Raw genomic sequence first — 25,970 nt, forward strand, 5'->3', positions numbered from 1 at the left:
GACATATGTTGAATGGACAACTAAAATTTTAAACATTAAAAAATAAAAACTGAATAGTCAGCTTTCATCAGTCTAAAATCATTAGGTTGAATGTGAAAGACAAAAAACAAACCAGACATAAAATAAAAAGAGCACTCAGTGTCTGAGACGAGTGCGTCGCGTGCGGGCAATGGGTGTGGTCACTTTAGGCGTCTCACTCTCAGCCATGACAGCATCTGGAAGAGAACAAACCACAATTAAAGAGAAAGTAAAAAATGTAATATAAATTCTATTAAAAATATACTTTGTCCCAATGTGCATACCATCAGTCCTATACAGTATATTTGTTAATATTAGAATTAGTACAATGATTGTTCTAGTCATTGATACAAGTAATACTGTGGACTGACCATCTTCCTGCTCATCTTCCTCATCACTGGTAAAGGTGATAACAGCCTTGGGACGTGAGCGAGTCGTTTTTGGGGTCACAAGGTCAGTGTCATCTAACTTGGGCTTCCCACGGCCTGTGGAATGGCCAGAAAACGAGAGAAAAGATAAGTGTTCATTTATTGTTTGTCAGAACAAATGTGCTTCATCTGTATGCGTCATGTCTTACCCCGTGTGGTTTTGCGAGTGCCCTTGTGTGGCTGTGGTGTGTGCATGTTTTGGCTCTGTGTGTCTCCCATCTGCTGTTCTCTCCCTTCACTCTCCACATTCTCCAGCCCTTTAGTGTGAACGGCTGTTAATCGCTTCTCAAAGTCTTCAACCTGTGCCTGCACACAGACCACAAATTAATTTCAACAACACTTGAAAACTTAATTTTTATGAGTTGCATACAGTTGAAATCAGAAGATAACATACTCCGTCATTAAAACTAAATTTTTTACCACTCCACAGATTTAACATTAGCAAACTAATTTTGGCAACTTGTTTAGGACATTTACTCTGCATGACAAGTAATGTTTCAAACAATTGTTTACAGACAGATTGCTTCACTTTTAATTGACTAGATTACAATTTCAGTGTGTCAGAAGTTCACATAAACTAAGTTAACTGTGCCTTTAAGCAGCTTGGAAAATTCCAGAAAATTATGTCAAGCCTTTAGACAATTAACTAATTAGCTAATTAGTGTACTAAATTGGAAGAGCACCTGTGGATGTATTTTAAAGGCATTCCTTCAAAATCAGTGATTCTTTGCTTGACACCATAGGAAAATCAAAAGAAATAAGCCAAGACCTCAGGAAAAAAAAAGCCTGCCCGTTTCATCCTTGGGAGCAATACCTGAAGGCATCATGTTCATCTGTACAAACAATAGTACGCAAGTATAAACACCAATGGTCCAAGTAGCCTTCATACCGCTTAGCATTCCATCTCCTAGAGATGAAAGTAGTTTGGTGCGAAAAGCGCAAATCAATCCCAGAACAACAGCATAGGACCTTGTGAAGATGCTGGACAAAATAGGTAGACAAGTATCTATATCCACAGTAAATAGTCCTTTACCGACATTACCTGAAAGACTGCTCAGCAAGGAAGAAGCCACTGCTCCAAAACCACCATTAAAAAAAAAAGCCAGACTACAGTTTGCAACTGCACATGGGGACATACAGTAGATCATTCTTTTTGGAGAAATGTCCTCTGGTCTGATGAAACAAAAATTGAACAGTTTGGCCATAATGACCATCGTTATGTTGGGAGGAAAAATGGTGAGGTTTACAAGCCTAAGAACACCATACCAGCTGTGAAACATGGGGGTGGCAGCATTATGTTGTGGGGGAGCTTTGCTGCAGGAGGGACTGGTGCACTTCACAAAATAGATGGCATCATGGAGGAAGGAAAATTATGTGAATATATTGAAGCAACATCTCAAGACATCAACCAGGAAGTTAAAGCTTGGTTGCAAATGGGTCTTCCAAATGGATAATGACCCCAAGCATACCTCCAAAGTTGTGGCAAAATGGCTTAAGGACAACAAAGTCAAGGTATTGGAGTAACCATCACAAAGCCCTGACCTCAATCCGATAGAACATTTTTGGGCAAAACTGAAAAAGCATGTGCAAGCAAGGTTACACCAGTTCTGTCTGGAGTAATGGGACAAAATTCCAAAAACTTATTGTGAGAAGCTTGTGGATGGCTAACCAAACTGTTTAAACCATTTAAAAGGCAATCCTACCAAATACTAATAGTGTATGTAACTTCTGACCAATTGGGAATGTGATGAAAGAAATAAAAGCTGAAAGAGAATTCTCTCCACTCTTATTCCGATTTCACATTCTTAAAATAGTGATCCTAACTGACCTAAGACATGGAATGTTTTCTACGATTAAAAGTCATGAACTGTGAAAAACTGAGTTTAAATGTATTTGGCTAAATTTTTATGTAAATTCTGACAACTGTATGAATGACCAAGTCATATTTACCAGTGGGAATTCTCAATAATACCAGAGTTGGGAGGAAACAAACATGAAAGATGGTGGAAAGCAACTCTGCAGTAGACAGAGTGAATAGTTTTGCTAACAATTTTTAATAACAAATTTGTATTTACTGCATACTAGGGCTGGGCGATATGGCAAAATATATCACGATATTTTTTTCCATATTGATCGATATCGATATTTGTTACGATATATAATTTAATAATGCTGCCCATTTGAAAAGTATACTGATAATGATGCCTGAAGAAACCAGAAGGTTCAATAGTTGTTGAACTATATAGTTTATTAACATAAATAAATAACAATGCAAACATTTAACTGTGCAAACATGGATTGGTTGAGAATATATTTTGTTATAAAAGAATATTGATAAACTTTAAATCTAAATGTTAACATTTTACTTTTAGCAAACATGCTTTATCTGCCTTGACAAAACAATGCAAGTTAGCTTGCCTTGTAACTTATTATAAAATATCAAACTAAAAGCTGTGACTACAGTACTATCACATCAAATTTCTTTGGCAGGGCAGCAAACATTTCAAAATGTTTGTAGAGGTACAACCAAGACAACAAATGTAAACAAGTGAACCACAAAGTCCCTGGCAGATTTAAGTACTTAACTCTCAGATAAATAAAATATTAATTGTGTACTGGTTTTAAATATCTCAAATGTACGGAAGAGGATTAGGGCCAAGCAATAATAAAAAAAATAAAGCCATCTCGAGATTAAAGTCATTATAATGCAAGATTAAACTCGTTAAATTTCGAGAAAAAAGTCGAAATACAATCTTGAGAATAAACTCATTAAATATCGAGAATAAAGTCGTTGTTTCGAGAAAAAACTCGTTAAGTTTAATCTCGCATTATGCAGACCGTCTTTATTTGCGCGTCGTCGCTTTTCAGATAGCCAAACCACTTCCATATAATTGACGTCTTGTTACGTTTTTTTGTCAAAAATTTCCTCAGCTTTGGAAGATAAGCCAAAATCTGCGTTCTGACTGGCTGTTGTCCGTTTATTTCTGCTTTGTAATAGGCTGTTAGGTCTATCCATATCGAGTAAACATGTCAAAAGTTTGTCATCGTAGTCTAAATAAATATTATCGCGATGCCATATCGAAATCGTTTTATCGCCCAGCCCTACTGCATACACACTAGAGATGTGCTACGGTAGTCAACTATTTGACAAGATGTACAAAAACTGAATAGTCATTTAAGGGGGACAACTACTAACGTTCATATTTTAAAGGTGGTTTTAACGGGAGACGCAATTCTCAAATAATTTGGAGAGCGTTTTTGTGTGATGATAGATTGTGGTCAAGTAAATAAGTCAGCATAATAAAATCATCTGCAATAAGTTTAGTCCATTTATGGACCGCTGCTGTTTCATCTATCAAAGCGCTGCATCAACACATTACAAGACGATCACTTTTGGTAATGTTCCCATATTTGTTGATTCTGTTGGACACTGCTTAAATAAATAGCAGTTGGAAAGGTTAAACTGCTCTATGTGGTGAATTACATGATTGCATGCATCACCTTGCTGTTCTGCACTTTTGAATTTGCAGCGAGGATCGCCCTGAGACTCCCAAGCTCTTTTACACTGAAGCGAGTAATACTGCATTCATTATGCGGATATATGGACAATGAGTCTGTATATCCCTCTGAAATGCATCTGATTGGGGTCCTGTGACCATAACGGAGCCTAACTATACATCATCCTTAACACAACTAGTCGTTCAAGCAACCGACCGATTTATTGGTAAAAATGGGTAGTGTTGCACATATTAATACACACATCTGAGTTTATAGTTAACTAATGAAACTCATTGTGGTTTGCTTTGAGCTAATTATATGTTACATACCATGCATAAATAAATCATATAGGTTGTGTTATAGTGATTCAGGTGTATTTATGCTTAACTTGCACAACAGAAAAAAATGAATTTGCTTTACTATTTGTAAATACTTTGCTATTGGCTTCTTCCGTACTTTGATTCTACTTGTATGCATGACATCACATAATAATGACCGCCCAATTACCAGTTGCACATACACCAATTCAGTGTTTCCCAACCGCTGTCCCTCGACACACTAATATGCCGTGACTGGTTGTCAGGTGTGCCATGGAATTTTGTGTTTAATGTGATATTGGTGTACCATGGGATTTTGTACTTATCAAAACTGTGCCATGGCAGAAAATGTTTGGAAATACTGCCCTAACTAATATTAGTGTCTAATATGCAGTTAAACCTCCTTGGAAGTGTTTAACTGTGATACCTTAAACTGTGGTTTGGCTCTTCGGCGGAGTTTAGCCAAGATGGAGAGGAGGGGCTGATACACTCCAGGCTCAGTGAGTTTATCACTGTAACAGTCCCAGCACTCCTGCAGCTTCTTGAAACCACGCTCGCACACAGACAAAAGAGACAGAGACATAGCCAGATCTGCCCACTGACGCTCCGTCCTGCAGAGAGAAAATAGGTGACTATACTCAAATACACATCTGTACACTGACTCACAGTAGTCTAGATAATTAACCCACACATAAACATAGGACAGAGGCTTTTCCTGTCCTAAAAATATTTCTTCAAAAACTATACAGTGAATGTGTGTTTATTCACTTTGCTGTTCTGAAACGCTGGCAGAGCTTCTCCACTAAACTCTCCGTCTGTCTCTCCTTAGTGACGTAAGAGAAAAGTTGCCTGAGAGAGAGAGAGATGAATGAATGTTACATTTATATAGTGCTTTTTCTGACACTACAATCAAAGCACTTTACACAGTGAACAGGGGACTCTCCTCAACCACCATCAGTATGCAGCATCCACCCGGACGATGCAACGGCAGCCATAGTGCGCCAGTACGCTCACCACACACTAGCTTAAGAGTGGGTTTACGTTTAAGGTTGTTCTGAAGTGAAACTTCTGCAGTTCTTGCAGAATGTTTTCTTACTTCATGATGGTGTTGAAATCATCCTCCTTCATTGCTCGTTCAGGATCAGATAATCGGCTGATGATGTCTGGCAGAAGGTTATATATGGCATTGTCCTGAAGAAAAAGCTAATCATTTAAATAGTCATCTTTCATAAGCATGATGAAAAAACAGCTCAGATTGTTAGATAATGTTTCTACAGGTTTCATGAAGACTTAATACCTTTAACACCATGCCAGCTTCCATGTCTTTTTTCATGACAAAAACAAGGTTCATATGTAATAAGGTATAGTGATTTATGGTGAAATTTTCTTTTGGTGCCACAAATCACACCGAAAAACTACATATTAAGACTTGCAGAAACCTTGGATAGAGGAAGAGACTGTCAGCAGAATAGCTGCACAATGTCTACCTTTGCAGAGAGCTCATTGAAGAAGTTGAGAGCAAGGCTGGCGATGTGTGGTTCAAGGTCCAATAGGAGCACTGCGACCTCACTGACCTGACCTTTGACCTTCATCACATCCTTCAACACCAACTGGGTCAGAACTGTTATGGCGGTCAGTCGCACAGATGCATTCTCATCATTCAACCTGAAGACAAACACAGTGACACAATAATGATCACAAAAAACCACAATCATTGATTAGGAAACCTGTTTGATATATTAAATATAATTAAACAAATGTGCAGTTCCATTTGGTGCCGCTAGAAGTGCAGAAATTACACCCTAAACCATGAATAATCAATCTGAAATTAGTGCAGTGCAACAACACCTGTTTCTAAGATACCAAAATAAACAATCAATGAGTCACAGACTACCTGGCATAAAGGTTGGGTGTCCAGGGTTCCAGGATGTTGGGGAAGCGGACTGTTAGGTCACCGAGAGCAACAATGGTGTTGGCCCTGACGATAGGAAGTGTGGATTTCTCCAGCACAGTGAACAGTAGACGGATGTTGTCTTTACAAACTGCAGGACTGAAGCAGACATCGTTATTAATCACTTATGCCATGAAAGACACCTGACTGTGTGTGTGTGTAAAAATACCTGATCATCATGTACTGAGACAGAGCCAGGCAGGCAGCAGTGATGAGCTGAGGGTGGGAATATCTGCCAGGAGAGCTGCAAACTTTCACCAGCAGGGGTAGAAAAGAACTCAGCATGTTCCCTTCTACAGAGAGACCACCTTTTCTTAATTTGAGGAACTCAAAAATCAAGCAAAATAAGAAAATATATATTGTTTGATAAATATTGATTTCTGAGCATGTCATGAAACGGACTCACCAGCTAGTAACTCGGTCTCGCAGACCTTGCGAATAAACTCAGCCTCTGTGTCCTCAGCTGAAGCGCCCACCAGCCCAAGCTCCTCTTCCACACAACTGTCATTGGCCTTCTACAAAAATATGAATATGAATATGAATATATATATATATATATATATATAAATTAAAAAAAAAAAAGACTCCAAGCAAAAGGAGCAGCACTTAAATTTGTGTAGCAAACAGGAAACAACCAAATCAAGGGCCTCTCTTCATTAACCTTTGCTTTGTTGGCAGGTGCATTCTCTTTCTCCTCCTCTTCCTTTTCTCCTCTCCTCCTCCGCAGCTCAGCACTGACACTTCTCTCAAGGTGAGATACCTGCCAGAATGCCACAGCTCCGCATAGTGACAACACCTGGGCCAGACTCACACAATTCACTAGAGAGAATGAGAGAATGTTACACATTTCATTCGAACTTGTAATCCACAAATATCTCAATATCTCTTGTGCCCACACTACCTTGTTCTTCAGAGCCCTGAGACTCGCCTTCCTGCAGTTGTGACTGGTTGAGCTCCCCACCCTCCGTGATTTGCTCCAATAGGAGACGAGCAGACCGCTGAAGGAGACGGGAACACAGCTGGTCAGGTGACTCTGCCAGAAAGTAGATGAGACGGACAGCCTGTTCCATGAAGGGCTGCCAATGAGGGTCAGATGTGACAACTCCTGTTTGAGTGAAGGTACAAACATTACCAACAAGAGCTTAAACATGAGAAAGAAACCAATACTGAAACTGACAAATAAAGAGGGGTGCCAAGGATCACATACCATCAGCAACAGCCTGGGACAGACAGCTGAAGAGATGGTGGTCCATGGGAAGCCTGAAGGGAATACTCTTGGATTGCTGAGACACAGAATAAAAGAAAACATTTAACTAAAAGTCAAATACATGACCTCATGCCGGCAAAGAGTGTGCATGTGTATTTACGCACCCTCACGTGGTCTGTTATATTAACAATGGTGACGAGTGTGTCCCGAGCTAGAAGATAATCTTCTGCAACCTTCTCTCCCAGAGCGACAGAGCAGAGTGTGTCCAAATTACTGAGAACCACCTCCCTCTCTGCACTACACACACACAAACAAACATATAAAAAGGAAATTAGTATAATTGTTTTATATTATGCCTCACCAGTTGTAAGCATCATAACTTAATCTCTGTGCCTTCAAAAGCAAAGGCATGGTTGCCCTCAGATTTCCAAAGAACAAGCTCATAGCCCATTAGACATTATAGAGAACAGAGTCTCGACCTGTGTTCTCTCACTCACACTCACACACACACACACACACACAAACAAACACAATGACCACCCTATCCATCTCCCTTTCATTCATATCTCTAAAGTGAGAGCTTAAGGGGAGGAGGGGCTTGTTTAATGTAGGCAGGCCCTTACAGCAAAGCAGCTGAACTCTACTGCTCAACCAAGATTATCTGCCAATAGGAACACAGGAGAGCTCGGTCTCTTATCCAATGAGCTAACATTCGCCTTGGTCTCATCACAGGGCATAAGTTTTAGTTCCATCTAATCAGTCCACATACTGACTGATAAGATCTTGAATATTGTGTACAAGTTTGTGTCTCACCGTGCTGCCATGCCCAGCAGAAGCACAGCAGCTCTCCTGTGGAGTGCTGAAGTCTCTCGTTTACCAGAGAACCTCTCCCACAGAACCTGCACAACTGAAGACTGCAGGGCACTCTCGTTGCTGAAAAACTCCTGCACCTGCACAGAGGAAAAGTATATAAAAATAAAAGAAAATTAACAGAAATTACTTCAACAGAAACTTTGATGCAGAGGGAATAAAAAAGCATGTGTGAAGCTATCCAGATTTAGCTGGATGCTATCCCAGGAAAATGGTTGCTGACTAAAGCCTTAGGTATACATCCCTTTTGATGCGAATGATCAGCATCTGTGTACAGTTATACGCTGTATTAGGGTTGCCACAGTGTTACTAGTTTTACTCGGTACAAGGGGACAACACCGTAAAATGTGATACCGGTGGAAATATTATGACGGGAACATCCAATATTAATACAATAGCCTAATGAATAAAATAACCTTAAATAAAGAATAGTTGCCTGATGAAGAGTTTTGACCCATGATAAATGAACAAATAATGCACTGCAAGTCAGATGTTTTTACCAACATATCAAATTACACAGGCAGCAAAGTACACACACTGACAGAAGACATTTATACTATTATACTTTTAAGAACAGATAAGATAAAAGCAGTCTATGCGCATGTCTGATGCGCTGTATGTTCGAGGTGTGCGGACTCGTGGAACACATGTAAAGGGTTCTCAATCTTTGTTTCAATCTTGTGAATTTCTTTTTTTGTTGTTGCAAGAATAGTATAGTCTAGGAGGTGCTTTGAATTCAGTTTGATTCATTTTATCAGAGCAGTTAATTGTGAGTGCAACTCTGCAGGGTCGGTCACACACACACACACACACACACACACACACACACACTTAAATTAATAACATATTATAATATAGAATATATTAATTCGACTACACATCTGCGATTAAACAAAATACAAAAACACATTCACCTCGAACAATGATTTATATTTCAGTGATTATTATCATTATAATTACGTTTACATTTAGAATTGCTTTTACATCTTAATATGTTTGAGTAATTTCCCGCCGTTGTCATATACGGATAGTTGCCTGATGGTAAATGGAAAGATGGTTGTCTATCATTTATATATAGTTTATAATGGCTTTTCAAGTCGATCAATTAATGTCTTCTGAAGTAAATCGATGTGCGTTTATATGTGTAAAAAATAAATTGATTATTAAAACGTTATTAATTTTTAAAAAGCGATTCCTGCCGCAGCTGACGCGAAAGGGTGAAGCAAGCACACTGGTGAGTTCATGGAAGAATTCATAAGCGCCGCTTATTTACAACAGAAGAATGCACGTCATGCAAGAGTTTGGCCATTTCAAACTGCATCCGAGCCCTGGATGGAAGCGCCGTTTTGAAACATTTTAACTATCGATTTGTTTCGTACATAAATCCATCGATTTGCTTCCGAAGACATTCATTGATCGACTGGTGTCATATTTATTACTTTTATGCTGCCTAAATATAACTTTTGGACCTTCAAAGTGCTGGATACCACGTACTTCCTTTATAAGGACCAGACAGAGCCATATTTTACAGTCTAAATAATGGAATAAACGTTGTGTTTGGGTGCCTTATTGTAACAAATAAATTCTAGACAACAAGTGCAACTGGATGACATAAAAAGGGCACTTATTTTTTTTTAACTAGTTTTGGGCAATTTATGAGTGCATCTACAAATAGATGCAATAATATCCAATGAAAAAGAGTGCAAAGATGCTTAATGCATGATACTCACAATCTCTTCCAGACACTGGATGGTCCCTAATGAAGAATCAACCATCAGTTCTGACAGACTGTCCACTAGAGTCTGAGCCTTTGCCCTGAGGAACAAAAAACAAAAGTTATTCTTTGAGCTTCAATAATATCAATGTGTTCCTTTAGCCTTGAGGAAGGCACTTAAATACAGGCATACCTGGTGTTGTCACCGTGAGGATTGAGGTAGAGTCGTCTGTAGGCTTGAATCACAGCATCTTTGACAGCGACGTCAGTAGACCAGACCAGAGGCAGCATCTTCCTGACCCCACACACAGAGTCAGCCACACTAAACTCAAACGCTGTGACACAGAACTGCACTGCCTCTTGTACCACTGAGACAGAGAGAGAGAGAGAGAGAGAGAGAGGATTACACATTCTGTCTGAGTGTTAAACATAAATCAGACATTTTTAATGCTTCGCATGTTCTTGAAACCTGACATCAATTTTGTCTAGCTGAGCTGCTATTGTAGCAGAGTTGTTGGTATGAAGTGTTGGGGCGATAATCTACAGTAGAAGTTATTGCTGAAGTATTATTATCTGTAGTAATAACCTGTAGTTGTTTTCCAGTACAGCATGTTGTTAATGACAGCAATGGCTCTTTCCACCTGTAGAGCGAAGCTCTCCGTGTCTTTCAAGTACTGAACCAACATCTCCTGCTTCTTCATTTCATTCTCTCTCCCCTCATTTTCTCCTCCCTCACCCTCTTTCTGTGGGGTTGGTGGTGCATTGCTTGCTTCAGCCTCGGGTGTCTCCTGCTCTGGGCCTGAGAAAAAAGAAGCACCACATCTCAGTAACAGCAAGGTTTATTAAGCTCCAAAGATTTGTGGAATTGTGCAACGCGAGTCAAATACTACACATCAGGGCTGCTAAAAAAAGGAATGAGGTTCAGTTCTAGGTAGGAGGAACACATTAACTAGTTAGTCTTCTTACAGCAAGACAGATTAATGTAGTGGAAACAGCTTTTGATAGAAGGCATTTGCTACATAACAAGTAAACAGGCAAAACTTACCTATGAAAAGTGTTGCAAGTCCATTGATGAGGGTTTCTGTGTTCAGGTCATCCAGTGCAGAGAAGAATGAAGACTCTGGGAACAGTGAGTGGGCCCTCATATACAGACTAATTGCCTTCCTGCATGGACACACACACAGTTATACACCTCATTCTTGTGTATGGACATGTAAGTGTACGAAACCATTTAATCTGCATGTGTCACATGTACCTGTATTTGTTTTCTCGGAGAAGCTGTGCAATTTGGACAGCAGTTTCTCTGTCGCTCCTCTCTTCCTCTCCTTCGTTCTCTTCCTCTTCTTTATCACGCTCATCCTCACTGCTGGGCTCCAGGTGTGCTTTCACTGTCAGCTCCACCTCAGGCTTCATCGCTTCCCAAAGATCAGCTGCTGTGATCACTGCAACTATAAACAATGTAAAATGTTACATCTGATGGAGAATAGATTAACACATGTCACAAAGTAAGATAAGACTGCATTTACAACACTCATGGAAAGTCATTCAGGCAGGAAGTAGCTAAAGACTGAGAAATCAAATTAAAAAGGTAGTAAGTGTACCAGGCTCTTGCTCTCTCTGTGCATCTCTCATCTCCTTTAGTTTGGCCGTTTCTTTTTCCAGAGGCTTCTTCAGGTCTTTGCTACTCAGCTTAAAAAAAAAAAAAAAAAAGGAATTGTAAAAATCATTTCTTTTTTTTTCTGACACGAGTTTAAAAACAAGAACAAAAACAATTTTATTGTTGAAAGTTGATTGTTTTAAATGTCTAAAGATGAATATTGACTGGCATCCACACAGTACATGCACACGCACAGAACGTGTACGTACCAATTGATTTAGTTGTGTTTTTGTACCTTGCAGCTGTAAGGGTTATGGGCAATGAAGGCAGCCAGCAGCTGAATGGCGCTCTTGCACACATGGACAGATTTATCACCAAGGCGACCAACAGTTAGCTCCATAACCTCAGTGTACCTGTTCAGTGGTAAGGCCTAAGAGAACGGGAATTATATCTTAAGAACATCCTATCAGAAACACATGGCATTATCTGCCGAAATGACAACACATACCTTGCTATTGACAATACGCGTGTAGACCTGCAGCACGCGGGCTCTGACGTGTGCATGTGCATCATGAATATGCTCCTGCAGCGTGTCCAGGAAACGATCTCGGTCCGCACGAGCTGAATCATCCAGCTTATCTCCAGTCAAAACTCGCACCAGAACCTCACCGAGAACCTCACACACTGCCACACGCAGGCTTGGACTCTGACAAAAAAAAACACACAACATATTAATAAAAGCACAAGGTCCAAGACATGAGAAGCATACTTGAAAAAATTTTATATGCATGGTAGGCCTGTCGCAATTATTAAATAATCATCCGATTACGGTTCTTTGATCGATTATTTCACACTTCAAAATCCAATCACAATTTAATGAACAAATTTTAAGGAAATGTATAAATGCCATGAATGGCAAATTTGTGTGTCATTCAATTGAACTCCGAGCGTCACTGAGCTGCAACACAGATGTCAACAAGAGCAGCTCGAGTCCGGAAGAGCGCAAAGTGCTTCAAGCGCTCTGATGCACATGCCTTCAGCAAAGGCTAAAAATATCAATACTTTGATAGTGAACAAAGCACACAGGCTTCACTTTAAACAATCGTATAATGGGAAATGTTAATGACACGCAGTGACAGAGGAGACACACGCCAACTCCATTTCTGTGGAATGAAAAAAATATTAAATTATGAAATCATGAGAAATAAGGGCTTGTGGGTTTTATCAAATAGCATTAAAACATATGAAAGTCAAGAAATTAGGGCAGAAATATTTCACTATTGCATAATATATTATATGAATAGATAAAAATATATATATTACATTTATATAAAATGCATGAGTTCCAAAAACAACAGAAAAAAGTTGTCCAAAAAGAGACATTTGAAGTATTGATATAAAAAAATAAAATTGTCTAAGTTTAAGACTTTTTAAATCATATATCCCCATTTTATTATTTGATTTATATATTTTAAGTTAAATATGTAAAAATGCCTTATGAAGCACACATGCACCTTGTGAATTATGACAATTAATCGTGAAAGACCCAAGACAATTAATGATCATAGCCCTAAAACAGACAATTAATCGTCAGCCAAATTTCATAATTGTGACATTCCTAATGCATGGCTAGAAAATTTCTTGACAAGATTTCATGAAATCCTGGGCTGTTTCTAGGAGTGTAAATTGGACGTTTCATCACGATAAGGTCTTGCATCGATTCGCTTGGGCTGCAATCCGTTATTTGACGATACTTTTAGTCAGCCACGATACAAGTTCGGGGTCTGCGATCAATATTCAGATATTATGTGCTTATTTAACATAAATGCAACCAAAATATTATTTTATTTACATATTGGGATATCCAAAACAAAATGAGGTACTTCAGATGTTGGAAAAAAATTATACAGATAATAATATAAAAAGTCACACACTAGTGATCATCACTCATTTGATGACAGCTAATTTTTTTGTTTAGTCCAATTCAATATACTTACATACCCATGACTTGTTTCCAACTATCTGTTTTTAACATGATGTTGAACTTCTCCATGGTACTTTAAAATAGCAAATTCTCATGAAAAATTTAAATGGGTCGTACATGCTTGTGTACTTAAATTAACGTTTATGTGCACGGTGACATAGTCCTATAAACTGGGACCTACGTAACGCAAGATATTGTTTGGATGTATGGCTATAGATAGCTAGCTAAATCGATGCTAAAAATGCTTTAAGGTTGACAGTAACTGATCAAGTTTAACTCACATTAAACTACTTATACTGTTAGCTGAAATGTTTAGCTTTGTTTTTTTTCCTATTCACATTAATGTTTTAGCCTCTGCCCCTGCCGACCCTGGCATGAGGAGACCAGAAGGCTCAGGAGATGAGTCTTTGAGTCTGTAAAAAAAGAAAAAGGTCAACAAACTGAAAAAATAAAAAGTTTGAGGTAACGTTTGTAATCTTGTTAAACGGATTTCATGTAATTGGTATCAAAAAAAGTTGGAGCTTAATTTTTTTTAGATTATATGCTACCAAACTGGCTTCACTTACGTTAGAAGTTTATACGGAATCATTAAAGAATGGAAAGCTTCCGCCAACCATAACAAAAGCCCAGATCAGTCTGATTTTTAAGAAGGACAAAGATCCAAGCTAGTGTAAGTCAAATTTCCCTGATCTAGCTTGGACAATATGGTGCAAGATTTTGGCTAACCGATTAAGTTATGACATCTCTTATAAATCTAGATCAGGTGGTTTATTCGGTTTATTTTACATCTCTTCTGCGTTTCATCAATATCATGTGGTCAGTGGTGAATGATCAGACTCTGGTCGCTGCCATCTCACTTGACTGCATTTGATATGGTAGAATAGGATTATCTTTTTAAGGTTTTGGAAATGTACGGTGCTTTACGCAGATATTTTATTATTCGTCTCTGACCCAACTAGATCTGTGCCTTGCCTCGACAGAATTATTAATTACTTTTCTAAGTTCTCAGGATACAGAGTCAATTGGCCTAAATCGGAAGCTTTGGCTCTGACAGTTTACTGCCCACTAACGGCTTTTCAGCCAAGTGCCTTCCAGTGGCCCAAACAGGGCATTAAGTATTTGGGCATTAGTTAATTTTGACCCCTTAATAAAACGGTTTGAGCCATGTTGGCAGGTGGGGTTCATTACATTTATCTATGATTGGGAAGGTTTATTATTAAAATGAATTGTATTCCAAAATTAAATCACCTGATACAATCTCTTCCTGTATCCCCCTCTCTTACTGGAATGGTGTCCCAGATTACATTTCAATAAATTGCATATGCCGATTGACAAAAGGTGGGCTAGGCCTATGCAAAACTTATTATTTGCATTTGGTCTCAGACATTTGGCTTATTGGTCACTTTCACTTGAGAGAGAGCCCCTCCCTGGTTTTGTACAGAACAGGAAGTTCTTGCCTCTATTTTGCCATTGCAAAGCCTTTCTATTAAACTAACCAGAGAACTTATATCACACCCTGTTATCTCACAATTGCACACAGTAGGAACAAAATTGTCCGGAGCATTTAATTCGGACATTTATTTAAACGTTGCCTCGAGCATATGGCTGAACCAAAAATTACATATTAATAAGTCCCCTTTCTGCTGGTCAGAGGATTCCCAGGTCTCAGTTATTTAGGCATTTACAGCTGCGCCACCTGCTCTTTACTGTTTTTGGGGGTAGCATACCTAAAGTGGCAGATACTCTGGAAGTGGTGATTACTGCTTTTTGAAAAGGTCATGAGGCATCTGTGCATTACGCCGTTCATTCAGAGTCTGGGGGACAGAGCTTCAACTTATCTCAAGAGATTATGGGAGAAAGATTTAAACTTGGACTATAAAAAAAAACTTCAAGTCCACATCGAGACTCAAGGGTGCGTCTGATGCAATTTAAGATTTTGCATCTATTCTATTAGATTAGATTGTATAGGCTTGGCCTTAAAGACATGCCCACCTGCTGGTGATGCCAATCAGAATACGGGACACAACCCATGTTTTTTGGGGATGTGTTAAGATTAGGGCTGGACGATATGACCGAAAATAAAAATTAATTTATTGAACATTTTACCTCAATTACAATTAATGAACGATTATTTTGTTTTGCTTTGTTTTTGTATAATTCACTGACAAGGTTTTTACTGTAAATATGCTCAACTATTAAAGGTGGGATATTTTTTTCCAACGAAAGAGTGTATTTCTTTGTGATTTTAAAATAATAGAAGGAACAAACTATTTATGGTTATTTATTGAATATATCGAACAACTCAAAGCAATCATTGCTTGAAATGAAAACGTCTTATGAAAAAAGTCACATTTTAGTTTGTGTAAAAAGCAAGTTTTCTAAAAACAGAAAATAAATAACTTGCTGTTTTTGGCAAAGAAAATACATTTTAAATATTGTCATGTGAAAAGTAACTTGCATCTCCTGTAAACAAATATTTTAAATAATGCCATGTGCAAAAATGTAAATAGAACAATGCTGATTAAGAGCAAGAGCAGGGCTTGGACAGGGCAGCTCTAATGGATTAGCAGGCTGTGTGCTCATAGCGTTCTAGATTTGAATCTGACAAATTATCGCTAATGCATGTGATCTTCCTCTCAGTGATCTTGTCCTTTCACTCTATATGCAGGTTCTTACTGAGAAACAGTAGCATGTTTACCTTTTCAGGTTTCAGGCAAGATCCTAGGCAGCGGAGTTGGGAAAAATATGGTCATGATTCGGTCGAGAGTTTTAACGAGGTGTTTAAACCCACTGCGCTCCACTATAGCTATGGGAGCCATATCCTTTGCGATGTAGTAACAAATGGCATCAGTTATTTTTTTCTGTCTTGTATCCTTCTCATATTGTGTAGAATTTGTAAATGGTTGTGTTACCGACACCTGCTTTGTGGAGGCACTTGTTGCTGGGCGCTTGTCAGTCTCTCTCTTTTTTTGAGCTATGCACCGTTCATATTCGGTAATGTGATTGTGCTCCAAGTGTTGAAACAGATTGGTGGTATTACCTTTGGTCGTTGAAACGTTTTTTCTTCAGTGTTTACATTTGACTTCATTTTGTTCGGCTCCTGTTGCTCAGTTGACTGTGTTGGAGTTCACCTCCATGCCGCTGACTGGACGGAGCGGAGTCACATGACTACACACGCGGTAGTATGTTTTTAAGGGGAAAGTAACCGACATGGGAAAATTATGTCAGTTAGAGGTTCTGAATTTTGGTTTCGATTACTTTAATCATCCAGCCCTAGTTAAGATCCAAGAATTTTGGTTGAGGGTTCAAAGCTTTGTGTGAAGTAGTGGACACTCAGTTTTCATTTGTAAATACTGTGTATTTTGGGTGATGGGGCGGTCCTGATTACAGGTGATAAATAAATAAAAAGCTGGGTCCTAACCAGCACGATGATTGGCAGACAGGTAATCCTCAGGGGATAGAAGTCAACTGATGCACACATTTCGTGAGTGGTGCACAGAGTTGGGCAGGTTAGTTGCATTTGAGGAGAAGGCAAGGCATCCTGGATTTGTACATTAGGAAATGGGGCAACTATTTAGTATTTTTGGAAGGCTCTCGGGGAGGGGCAGAGAGACTTGTCTTTTTTTATGTTTCTAAATATTTTCTGCTGTTTTATTGTCTATTTGTGTGTTTGTCAGTTGGCTTTTGACCACTGGAGTGCTTGTGTCGGGTGGGAGAGTTGTGATTTCATGTGGTTTGATTTAGCATTTTATGTTGTGTCTATTTGATTTACTTTGTGGAACTAATTTGTGGAATAAGCAGCAGCACCACTTATTCCACAATGAGAGTTCTTCTGCATTTACTTAATTTGTATTTTTGCATTATAATTCCCTCATTCTTAGCAATCTACATCAACTGAAGCTGTTTGGAATGTTAAGAGTGCATCTGGACTATGAGCTGTGCAATTCTTCCTCTCCTCAGTCAGGCACGAACTGCAGTTTAATGTGATCTCATGTTACGTTGAATGAGATCAAACGACTATTCTTTTTTATTTTTATTGTTGGCATTGTTGATAACTTCAACTAATAATTTCAGCCAAACTGGGCAGAACCCAATGATACAAATGATGCAATAGAGTGAGCTGAGAACATGCAAGAGTACCTCTCCTTCCAGGTGTGTCAAAAGAACACTGATGTTGGGGATCATTATTTCAGGTACCAGAGTGCGGAGTTCAGACAGAAAGCTGGAGAAAGCCTTCACACCTGAACCCTCTCTGGCTAGCTCCTCACTCGACTTCTGACCAATCTCCCTGAAATACACATGCAGAACCAGTAAGCTAAATCAGTACAATGTTTGTGGATTAGGATGAAGCATCAGTTAAATGGCAAGTATCAGAAATATTATTAAAGGGTTAGTAAACTCAAATGTAAATAATGCCATTTAGTCTTCCCCACCCTTCATGTCGTTCTAAACCTGCACTTCTTCTGTGAAATACAAACAGAGAAGTTAGACCGAATGTTAGGATGGCCTCAGTCGCCATTCACTTTCATTGGCAGGAAAAAAGATGCAATAAAAATCAGTGACCTAGGATATCAGTACATCATTTTTGTGTTACACACAAAAAGAGAAAAAATGTTTAACAACAGAAGGGTGAGTAAATGACAGAATTTTCACTTTTGTATGACCTATCCCTTTAAGTAATGTCACCTCATGATCTCTCCGACGATGGCCTTGACCCCATAGTCTGTGCTCCAGGCAGACACAGCTTGGGCACACACTGATGCCAGCTGCTCAAAGTGCTGCAAGAGCTGAATCACCTTCACACACGCTCCTTTAAACACACATTACACAAATGACTGTACTAAACTGACATACAGAATAAAATTATAGGCAATAATACATCCCACAACATATTATGCAAGATCAGAAACATCAGTTGTTGCCCTCAGATTACCAAAGAAAACATTCACAGCTGGTGTGCCAATTAGGAGTGAAGTGACTCTTTGCTGCCTGACACATTTACACACACTCCTACACATGGGACATACTCACACGCACACACTGTAAGCTGCAACTCATTCACAAGTTTCCATATCTAGGAGAACTGTGCATATTCAGATTGGCAGCTGATATGACTATGGGTGGGCCCTTACAGCAGAGCAGCCAATCTCCACTGCTCTGCCAAGATTACCCACCAATCAGAGAACAAGAGAACACAACATCCCAGCCAATCAGCTCGTATTTGCCTTGTTTCATCACTGGGCACAATTAATACTTCTAGAGGAGTGTGATCAACTTGGGTCTATACTTTGACACAAAACAAGATTAGGGCCCATGTAAAACTCATTTTGTTCTACCATATGCACTTACATACACAGATTCTGTAAACTCACCCAACATGTGGTTGTATTTCTTCACCATAATTCCTAGCACATGGATGATAGCATCTCTCGTGGATTTGCTCTTCATGTGGCTTATAGTGGGGTTTTCCAGGAGTTTATAGCAGCAGCATGTCACACAACTACACACATTAGATAAGAAAAAACAGAACACTTTGATATATGAAGATACTCTCAGTTACGGCTCTAAAGTATTTCCAACCCAGAAAGCTAGGTTGTTAGAGTGGAAGGATTTAAAAAAAAAAGGCGAGATGTCATCAGAACAGTGAAGTTGTTTCAGAGGCGTTATGTTTCAATGTATCCTTAACATAAACACAGGTAAATTTATTAGGCCAGTAAATAGGAGTTTGAGGTAGTTTTGTAGGCTCAGCACACTTCATAAAAAAATCAAAGTGTGAACGCATGTCATCATTTAGAACATAATCTGACCAAAACTAGCGATGCATTTATTTTAGGAACTATATTGCAGAAGACAAAAATGTTATATGAGAATGTTGAATATAATAATAAAAATATCTAAATCCTTTAAAAAAAAAAGATTAATTCACCTGAGAACATATAAGATATTTAGACATGCTTTTAGAGAATAGATTTTGAATACAAGTCTATTTTGTCTTTACTGCACTCGCAGAAGTATAACGAATTGAAAAAAAAATACATGTATATACAATATACCCTTTTATTTAAGATACATCCTGCTTCTCAAGTAAATGTATTTTGTTTTAAGGATTACTAGACCATTTTAAACGGAAAACAAGACAATTTTTTGCAGTGAAATTCTTTACTGAATTATATTTAAAAAAGTATTTTTCCCTTTAATTCAGTGAATGTCATTTAGAGGTACTATTAAAAGATGATTTTGTCCTCTTTATTGTTAGTAAGCACGTTTAATACAACCTTTTAAGTCAAGGTACAAGCTGAATAATCGGTTAAGAGCTAATGATTAATCGTTGCAACAATTGCCGAATAATCGTAAGATTAATCGATTATCAAAATAATCATTCGTTGCAGCTCTAGTGCAAGCATGATTTTAGTGTGATAAAATCACTTACAAACCTTTTCTGTGAAAATTTATAGCCAATTTTACAACCTCGTTACCATGATGATGTAATGTCAACTAACCCTAAAACAACTGTAAAAATTACAATTTAAACAACTTTACAGCTCAGATAATACACAAGTTTTAACAAAAGACTAAACGCAAGTGCTTTTATATAATTATAAGCTTCACATTGGAGTTTAAACCCTCAAAATGCCATAAATGCTGTTGATTTAGCTTGTTTGAATTGAACCCAGAACATTCCTTTAATACTTACTGACAGTTGTGCAGTATTTTGTAGATATTTTATATGTTTGATACATGTTTAAATTAAGAAAATGATAATTTTTTCTTAAAAGTTTGAAAATTTGATTAAAGTTTGGTCTTACAGTCTTACACACGTTTGTCATTTTGCACATTTAAAAAATGTAATAAATATATATATATATATATATATATATATATATATATATATATATATATATATATATATATATATATACATACACACACACACACACATTTTTTTTCTTTGCTGACTAAATATGACATTTTAGTCAGAGTAAACTGACTAAAATAAATGACAAATCATTGAAAATTTTTAATGGACATTTTTGTCAAAAGACTAAATCTATGACTAAAACAAAAATCATTGAACATTTTGTATTGTTCAGCAGATGCCGTCGATCTGATATTGCACATTTTCATCAGCCCAAATATTCAGAAAAGTCCTGATTTCATCTACTGACCAGCACTGATGATTCATCATTCTACGTTGATCCGTTCACGCAAGCTGGTAGCTAGATATGAAAAATTGGCCCGCACTAGCTCGCCCTCATTTGGCCCGATGGTGGAAATGTGGCTATTCACACCGTTGATAACCTGCAGCGAAAGCATTCACACATCTGCCTCTCTTATCATTCCTTTGTCTGTATTTTGCCCATTACCAGTCTTTTATACACCCCCCTTTGCAGTAGGATCAGTGTCATCATAGTGAAAACAGTGCATATTATGGCCATGTATAGCATAGGGCCATGTATAGCATAGAGATGTGCACGAGTAATAAGAGTACTCGTTCTGCACCAGCTACTCGAGTTTTAAAATCACAACTCGAAAATCGCAAAATCATGTTTTATTCCGCGTTAGCCTGCCATGAGCACCACTGAATTACACTGCATTTCCCCTCTGAATCTCCCACCAAATCTTGTGGTTACAATTGAGTCCACTGGGGGCATTGTGGATGTGTGTCATCGAGGTATTTGATAAGAGAAAAAAACATTTGTGTCTGTGCTTCTAAAGCAAAGCAAAGCCAAGATATATTACAAGGCAATACTTGTAATATTTTGATTCGCATTGAATTATCCTCCATTTGTATTCAGTTCTTTTGAGACATGCAAACCAATGGATGAGGATCTGCTTTAATGGGGAAAGATACAAGGAATTCGGAAGCATTATAAGACTGGTATGTGTGTGTTAAATCTCTGAATACTGACAGAGCGTATTTTATAAAAAGCCAATTTTCACTAATTTCTTTTCTTAATAATAACAACAACATGTGAAATGATAAAAATGTGATAGCCTTTATGTAGACTGAGTTTATATCTGTGCTTTCCCCTCATGCTCTCAGTACTGCAGATCTTGTTTAAAATCTATTTTGTTTTCCATTTTTTATTAATGCATATTGTTCAATAAATTTTTTCCCAAAAGAAAAGGATCTTATGTTGAAACCATTCTTGGTAACTTGTGAAAAATTTAAATTTTACATATACGTGTTATTTTTAATGTGCATTTTAAATCACTACAAAATCTAAAAAATGCAAATTCCTAGTTTAGTGTGTTTCTGCTATGAATGTAGAATTGCAACATGACCAACTGCACATCATCTACTGCATATATATTTGTTTAAATCATCAAGTGGTTTAAACAGCTTCTTTTACTGATTTTGTGTGAATTATGCTAATAGAATAAGGCATGAAGTCATTGATAACATGTTTAGATATCACATTAGTTTAGGTTTTCCATTTAGTCTTGTACACCCTCATATTTAAATGCTCATCTATACACCTCCCACAGAAGTTTGGAGGGTGTCTGAATATTCACAAACAGTATGCCATTGCTCAGCCACTTTAAATGTATTTTTGACAATGAGCAAAGCAGCACTTTGCTTTGAGTATGCCGGGACCGTAAGAATTATCATGATTTACACTGTAAAGTAATAAATCAAGGTTTCACCTGACAAACTCCTCCTCCACTAGGGACAGACTCCACAGTGTGCGAATGTCCAGCTGCAGCAGCTGAGTCAAACACTGAAGAACTGTCTCTCTGTCACTGTCCCACTGCAGAAGACCTTTCCCAGCCACTTTGTCCTTCTTACGACCCTAAAGGACACAGAGAAATCCTTCAAGTTGTGCAAACAACATAATAAACAAGCTCAGAAACACTGGACATTACCCTCAGATTACCAAAGAAATTATTCACAGCTAGTGGGCCCATTAGGAGAGAAGTGACTCTTTGCTGACCGACACATTTACACACACACACAGACACAGACACACAGACACACACAGACACTGTAAGCTGCAACTCATTCACAAATTTCCATATCTAGGAGAACTGTGCATATTCAGAGTGGCAGCTGGTATGACTATGGGTGGGCCCTTACAGCAGTGCAGCCAATCTCCACTGCTCTGCCAAGATTACCCACCAATCAGAGAGCAAGAGAACACAACATCCCAGCCAATCAGCTCGTATTTGCCTTGTTTCATCACTGGGCACAATTAATACTTCTAGAGGAGTGTGACCAACTTGGGTCTACACATTTCATGTTATTTCCTTAGATGTTCAGTAGTACCTTACTTGGCGCAGTGACAATATCCTCCCTATAAGAGTCACTTTCAAGTGTTTCTGTGAGCTTGCAAAGGAGAAAGACGCTCATCTTGATAGCATTGAGCTGTTGTTTGCGGTTTACAGCTGACAGGGACCCAGACAGAAGGAGGGTAGGTAGAGAGACAGACAGCCCCCTGACCACTGTAAACAGAGAGAACAAAGTGATAAGTTGTTGTAAACATAGCTTTGATTCATTGCACCAAAGTGGAAGATTTGATTAGTGTGACTGTAAGAGACACTAACCTTGTATCAGGAGTTCAAGGGTGTCTTCTTTCACCGCCACATCCACCGTGCGACAATGTCTTAAAATATACATGATCAGAAAATTTAGACAAACTCAAGTCTAGTTGGTTGGTCATAATATAAATTTAAACACAACATATCAATTTGTATTGTTATTAAAAGTTTCTGCTCTATGGGTCTCTTATGCAGAATTTCATCACAGGACAATTTGTGTTATCCTCCAGCCCCTATGGTTTCTGTCATGTTTTTGCATTTCAATTGCCTTTTGTACTTTAACAGTTCTATATCAGTTTCCAGTTGTTTCTTTTCAAAAATTGAAAATGGTTCTTGGGCACTTTACATTTAGGCATTTTAATCATTGAAATATCGGTGTTCACACTAACTTCAGTACACTGTACGCTGTGTCAAAGTGTTCTAGGATGCACAATGGCCCCTGGTTTCTCAACGCTGCTTTAAAACCTTGTGAAGAAAAGATACAAGTCAGAAAGAGGGAGGAAATGGGTTCATACATTTTTTAAAGAAATAATGAACGGAGAGTTGTTCAGAATTTAGAGATCAGAACTCACTGTTGAGATGAGAGGGGAGCTGTTTGGCAGACAACACATCCTGAACCACATACTGGTTCACTGCTCCAGACTTCACAAGATCATCCAAACAAATCGGTACGATAAAATCCCACGACATCCCTGCACACCTTAAACAAAACGTACTTTGATTAAAGCGAAAAATTGAGAGTTATGTTGCTATATATATATATATATATATATATATATATATATATATATATATATATATATATATATATATATATATATATATAAAGGATTCAGATCTCTTTTTTGGTCAGTTTATTTGTAAGACACATTCAACATAAATATTGTTATAAATTGTAAAAAATAATAATATATTATAATAGTGATATATCTCAATCGTGCACATTTAACTTTTACCCCTCACGTGTATATATATATATATATATATATATATATATATATATAACAGAAACAACAGAGTAAAAAATACACATGAACACAAAGCAAAACATGCTTGTTTTTTATTAACAGGGAAAGCTACCATGCTATGCTAACTTACAGACTAAACGCGCAAAATATTTCTCTCAACAAATGAAATACTTTCCAAGGTTTCAATTAAAATTATAAGATTCTCGATAGACTCACCGATGAGAAGCGCACTCCGAATAAGTCTATAACAGAGACTGAATCCACAGATATCATTCACTGAACGGTTTGAGTCGCAGCTTTGAATTTCACACAGCGCGCCAAAGGAAGTACGTCATCTCCCCCTCCACGCACGCGCTCTCTCCCTCACTCACTCACACACGCACGCACGCACGCACGCACGCACGCACGCACGCACGCACGCACGCACACACACACACACACACACACACACACACACGCACACACATCTGGCCAGTAGTGGGCGTGACGCAGATTTCGCTGTTTAAGAAGGAAATTGGTACTTTAATTCACCAAAATGGCATTCAACTGATCGCAAAGTAATACTGATGTAAAAAACAGCATCAACACTATTTGAAAAAAGTTATTTTTTATACAATCTAGACAGGCCCCCATTTCCAGCAGCCATCATTCCAACACCTTAGCCTTGGTAGAAAACCGCTTGAAATCTATGGCAAGTGCTACAGGAAGCGTGGGGTGAAATGTCACCTGAGTATCTGGACAAACCGACAGCTAGAATCTCAAGGATCTGCAAAGCTGTCATTGCTGCACAATTGAGGATTTTTTGATGAGAACTCTTTGATGTAGTTTAATAAGTTCTGAATTTTTTTTCAGAAGTAGTCATTTTTCATGGCATTAATGTCCTGATTATACAATTGTGATCAGTTGAATGCCACTTTGGTGAATAAAAATACTAATTTCTTTCTATAATGCAACATCTGTACATTATTCAAAACTTTTGGCCACCAGTGCATAGTCACACATACAAATATAATGCATTCTTTTTGCACTTACTGTAGCACTTATGAAGAATTGCATATACATTAACACTTCCACATGTACATATGCCATTCTGTTATATGTCCTGTTAATTGTATGTCTATTTATACTCTTACCTTGTTGTATGTTCTGTCTCTCACTGTAATGTTGTGTGCACTTGATTCTGCTATCACAAAAACCAAAATACCTTGTGTACCTGGGAACACTTGGTAATAAAGCTCATTCTGATTCTAAAGTGTGTACTTTCAGAGGTGGAAAGCAACGAATTACGTAATACTCTCGTTACAGTACTTGAGTATTTGTTTCACATTTTTTTTTCAACCTTTTTAAAATTAAATATTCAACTTCACTACAGTTATTTTTCACCACAATTTCAAAGTACAAAAAAATAAACAATATTTCTGAATTTTGGGGAAGAAGAAAGTTATAAGCACTAACTAAAACGCTCTGTGCTCAGCATATATTATTACAATTTATTTATTTATATTATTACAACTGTAATACAATAACACATATATAGAACAACCACTTTTAGTGTTTAAATCAATCATATCTCTCACTAAATACGGTGTGAAAGGTTTATTTTTGTCTTATTTTATTCAGTTGGCATGTAAACTGTAGGAGTTGATAACAGTTTACATAATAATCTTTTATATACATGCCTTGACATTTATGCTTTTTTCAGTTGCTTAAAAACACATTAATGCTAATACTGCATTCAGTGTTAAAAGATAACACTGTATTAAGCACAAACTGGGCTACAATAATGTTTGTATTTTTGAGAAAATAATGTTTATGCATGGTTTTTGGATCTTGTAGGCTAGAGTTTTTGCTACAAAATAATGTGAAATTGATGATTTT

General features: G+C 37.8%; 1 protein-coding gene and 3 non-coding genes across 5 annotated transcripts; all 4 read right to left on the reverse strand.

The window, feature by feature from the left end:
• LOC127649046 (condensin complex subunit 1-like) lies at window positions 1–24,429 on the reverse strand. Of its 2 annotated transcripts, none has more exons than XM_052133939.1 (32): window positions 24,309–24,429; window positions 23,697–23,824; window positions 23,514–23,589; window positions 23,131–23,189; window positions 22,853–23,028; window positions 22,234–22,379; window positions 18,957–19,084; window positions 18,271–18,394; window positions 17,725–17,872; window positions 12,109–12,306; window positions 11,896–12,030; window positions 11,605–11,692; window positions 11,259–11,451; window positions 11,049–11,167; window positions 10,590–10,802; window positions 10,197–10,371; window positions 10,020–10,104; window positions 8,233–8,369; window positions 7,584–7,716; window positions 7,420–7,495; window positions 7,114–7,317; window positions 6,874–7,031; window positions 6,619–6,727; window positions 6,382–6,505; window positions 6,156–6,311; window positions 5,749–5,926; window positions 5,358–5,452; window positions 5,030–5,110; window positions 4,689–4,872; window positions 596–752; window positions 390–503; window positions 1–215 (listed from the first exon to the last, which is right to left on the reverse strand). In XM_052133939.1, the coding sequence occupies exons 2-32, from the start codon at window positions 23,812–23,814 to the stop codon at window positions 136–138; spliced, it is 4,167 nt and encodes a 1,388-aa protein (XP_051989899.1). In that variant the 5' UTR covers window positions 23,815–23,824; window positions 24,309–24,429; the 3' UTR covers window positions 1–135. The 2 variants fall into 2 exon arrangements, with proteins under 2 accessions (XP_051989899.1, XP_051989898.1); XM_052133938.1 differs by having other exon boundaries at window positions 23,697–23,816; window positions 24,309–24,376.
• Window positions 7,834–8,154, reverse strand: LOC127649877 (small nucleolar RNA U85). Its single transcript, XR_007971363.1, has one exon. It is a non-coding gene; the product is annotated as a small nucleolar RNA U85 (small nucleolar RNA).
• LOC127649878 (small nucleolar RNA U85) lies at window positions 18,504–18,827 on the reverse strand. The gene has a single exon (XR_007971364.1). It is a non-coding gene; the product is annotated as a small nucleolar RNA U85 (small nucleolar RNA).
• LOC127649879 (small nucleolar RNA U85) lies at window positions 22,450–22,774 on the reverse strand. The gene has a single exon (XR_007971365.1). It is a non-coding gene; the product is annotated as a small nucleolar RNA U85 (small nucleolar RNA).
• Window positions 24,430–25,970: the final 1,541 nt, after the last annotated feature.

Source organism: Xyrauchen texanus, chromosome 9, assembly GCF_025860055.1.
Source record: "Xyrauchen texanus isolate HMW12.3.18 chromosome 9, RBS_HiC_50CHRs, whole genome shotgun sequence".
NCBI lineage: Eukaryota > Metazoa > Chordata > Actinopteri > Cypriniformes > Catostomidae > Xyrauchen > Xyrauchen texanus.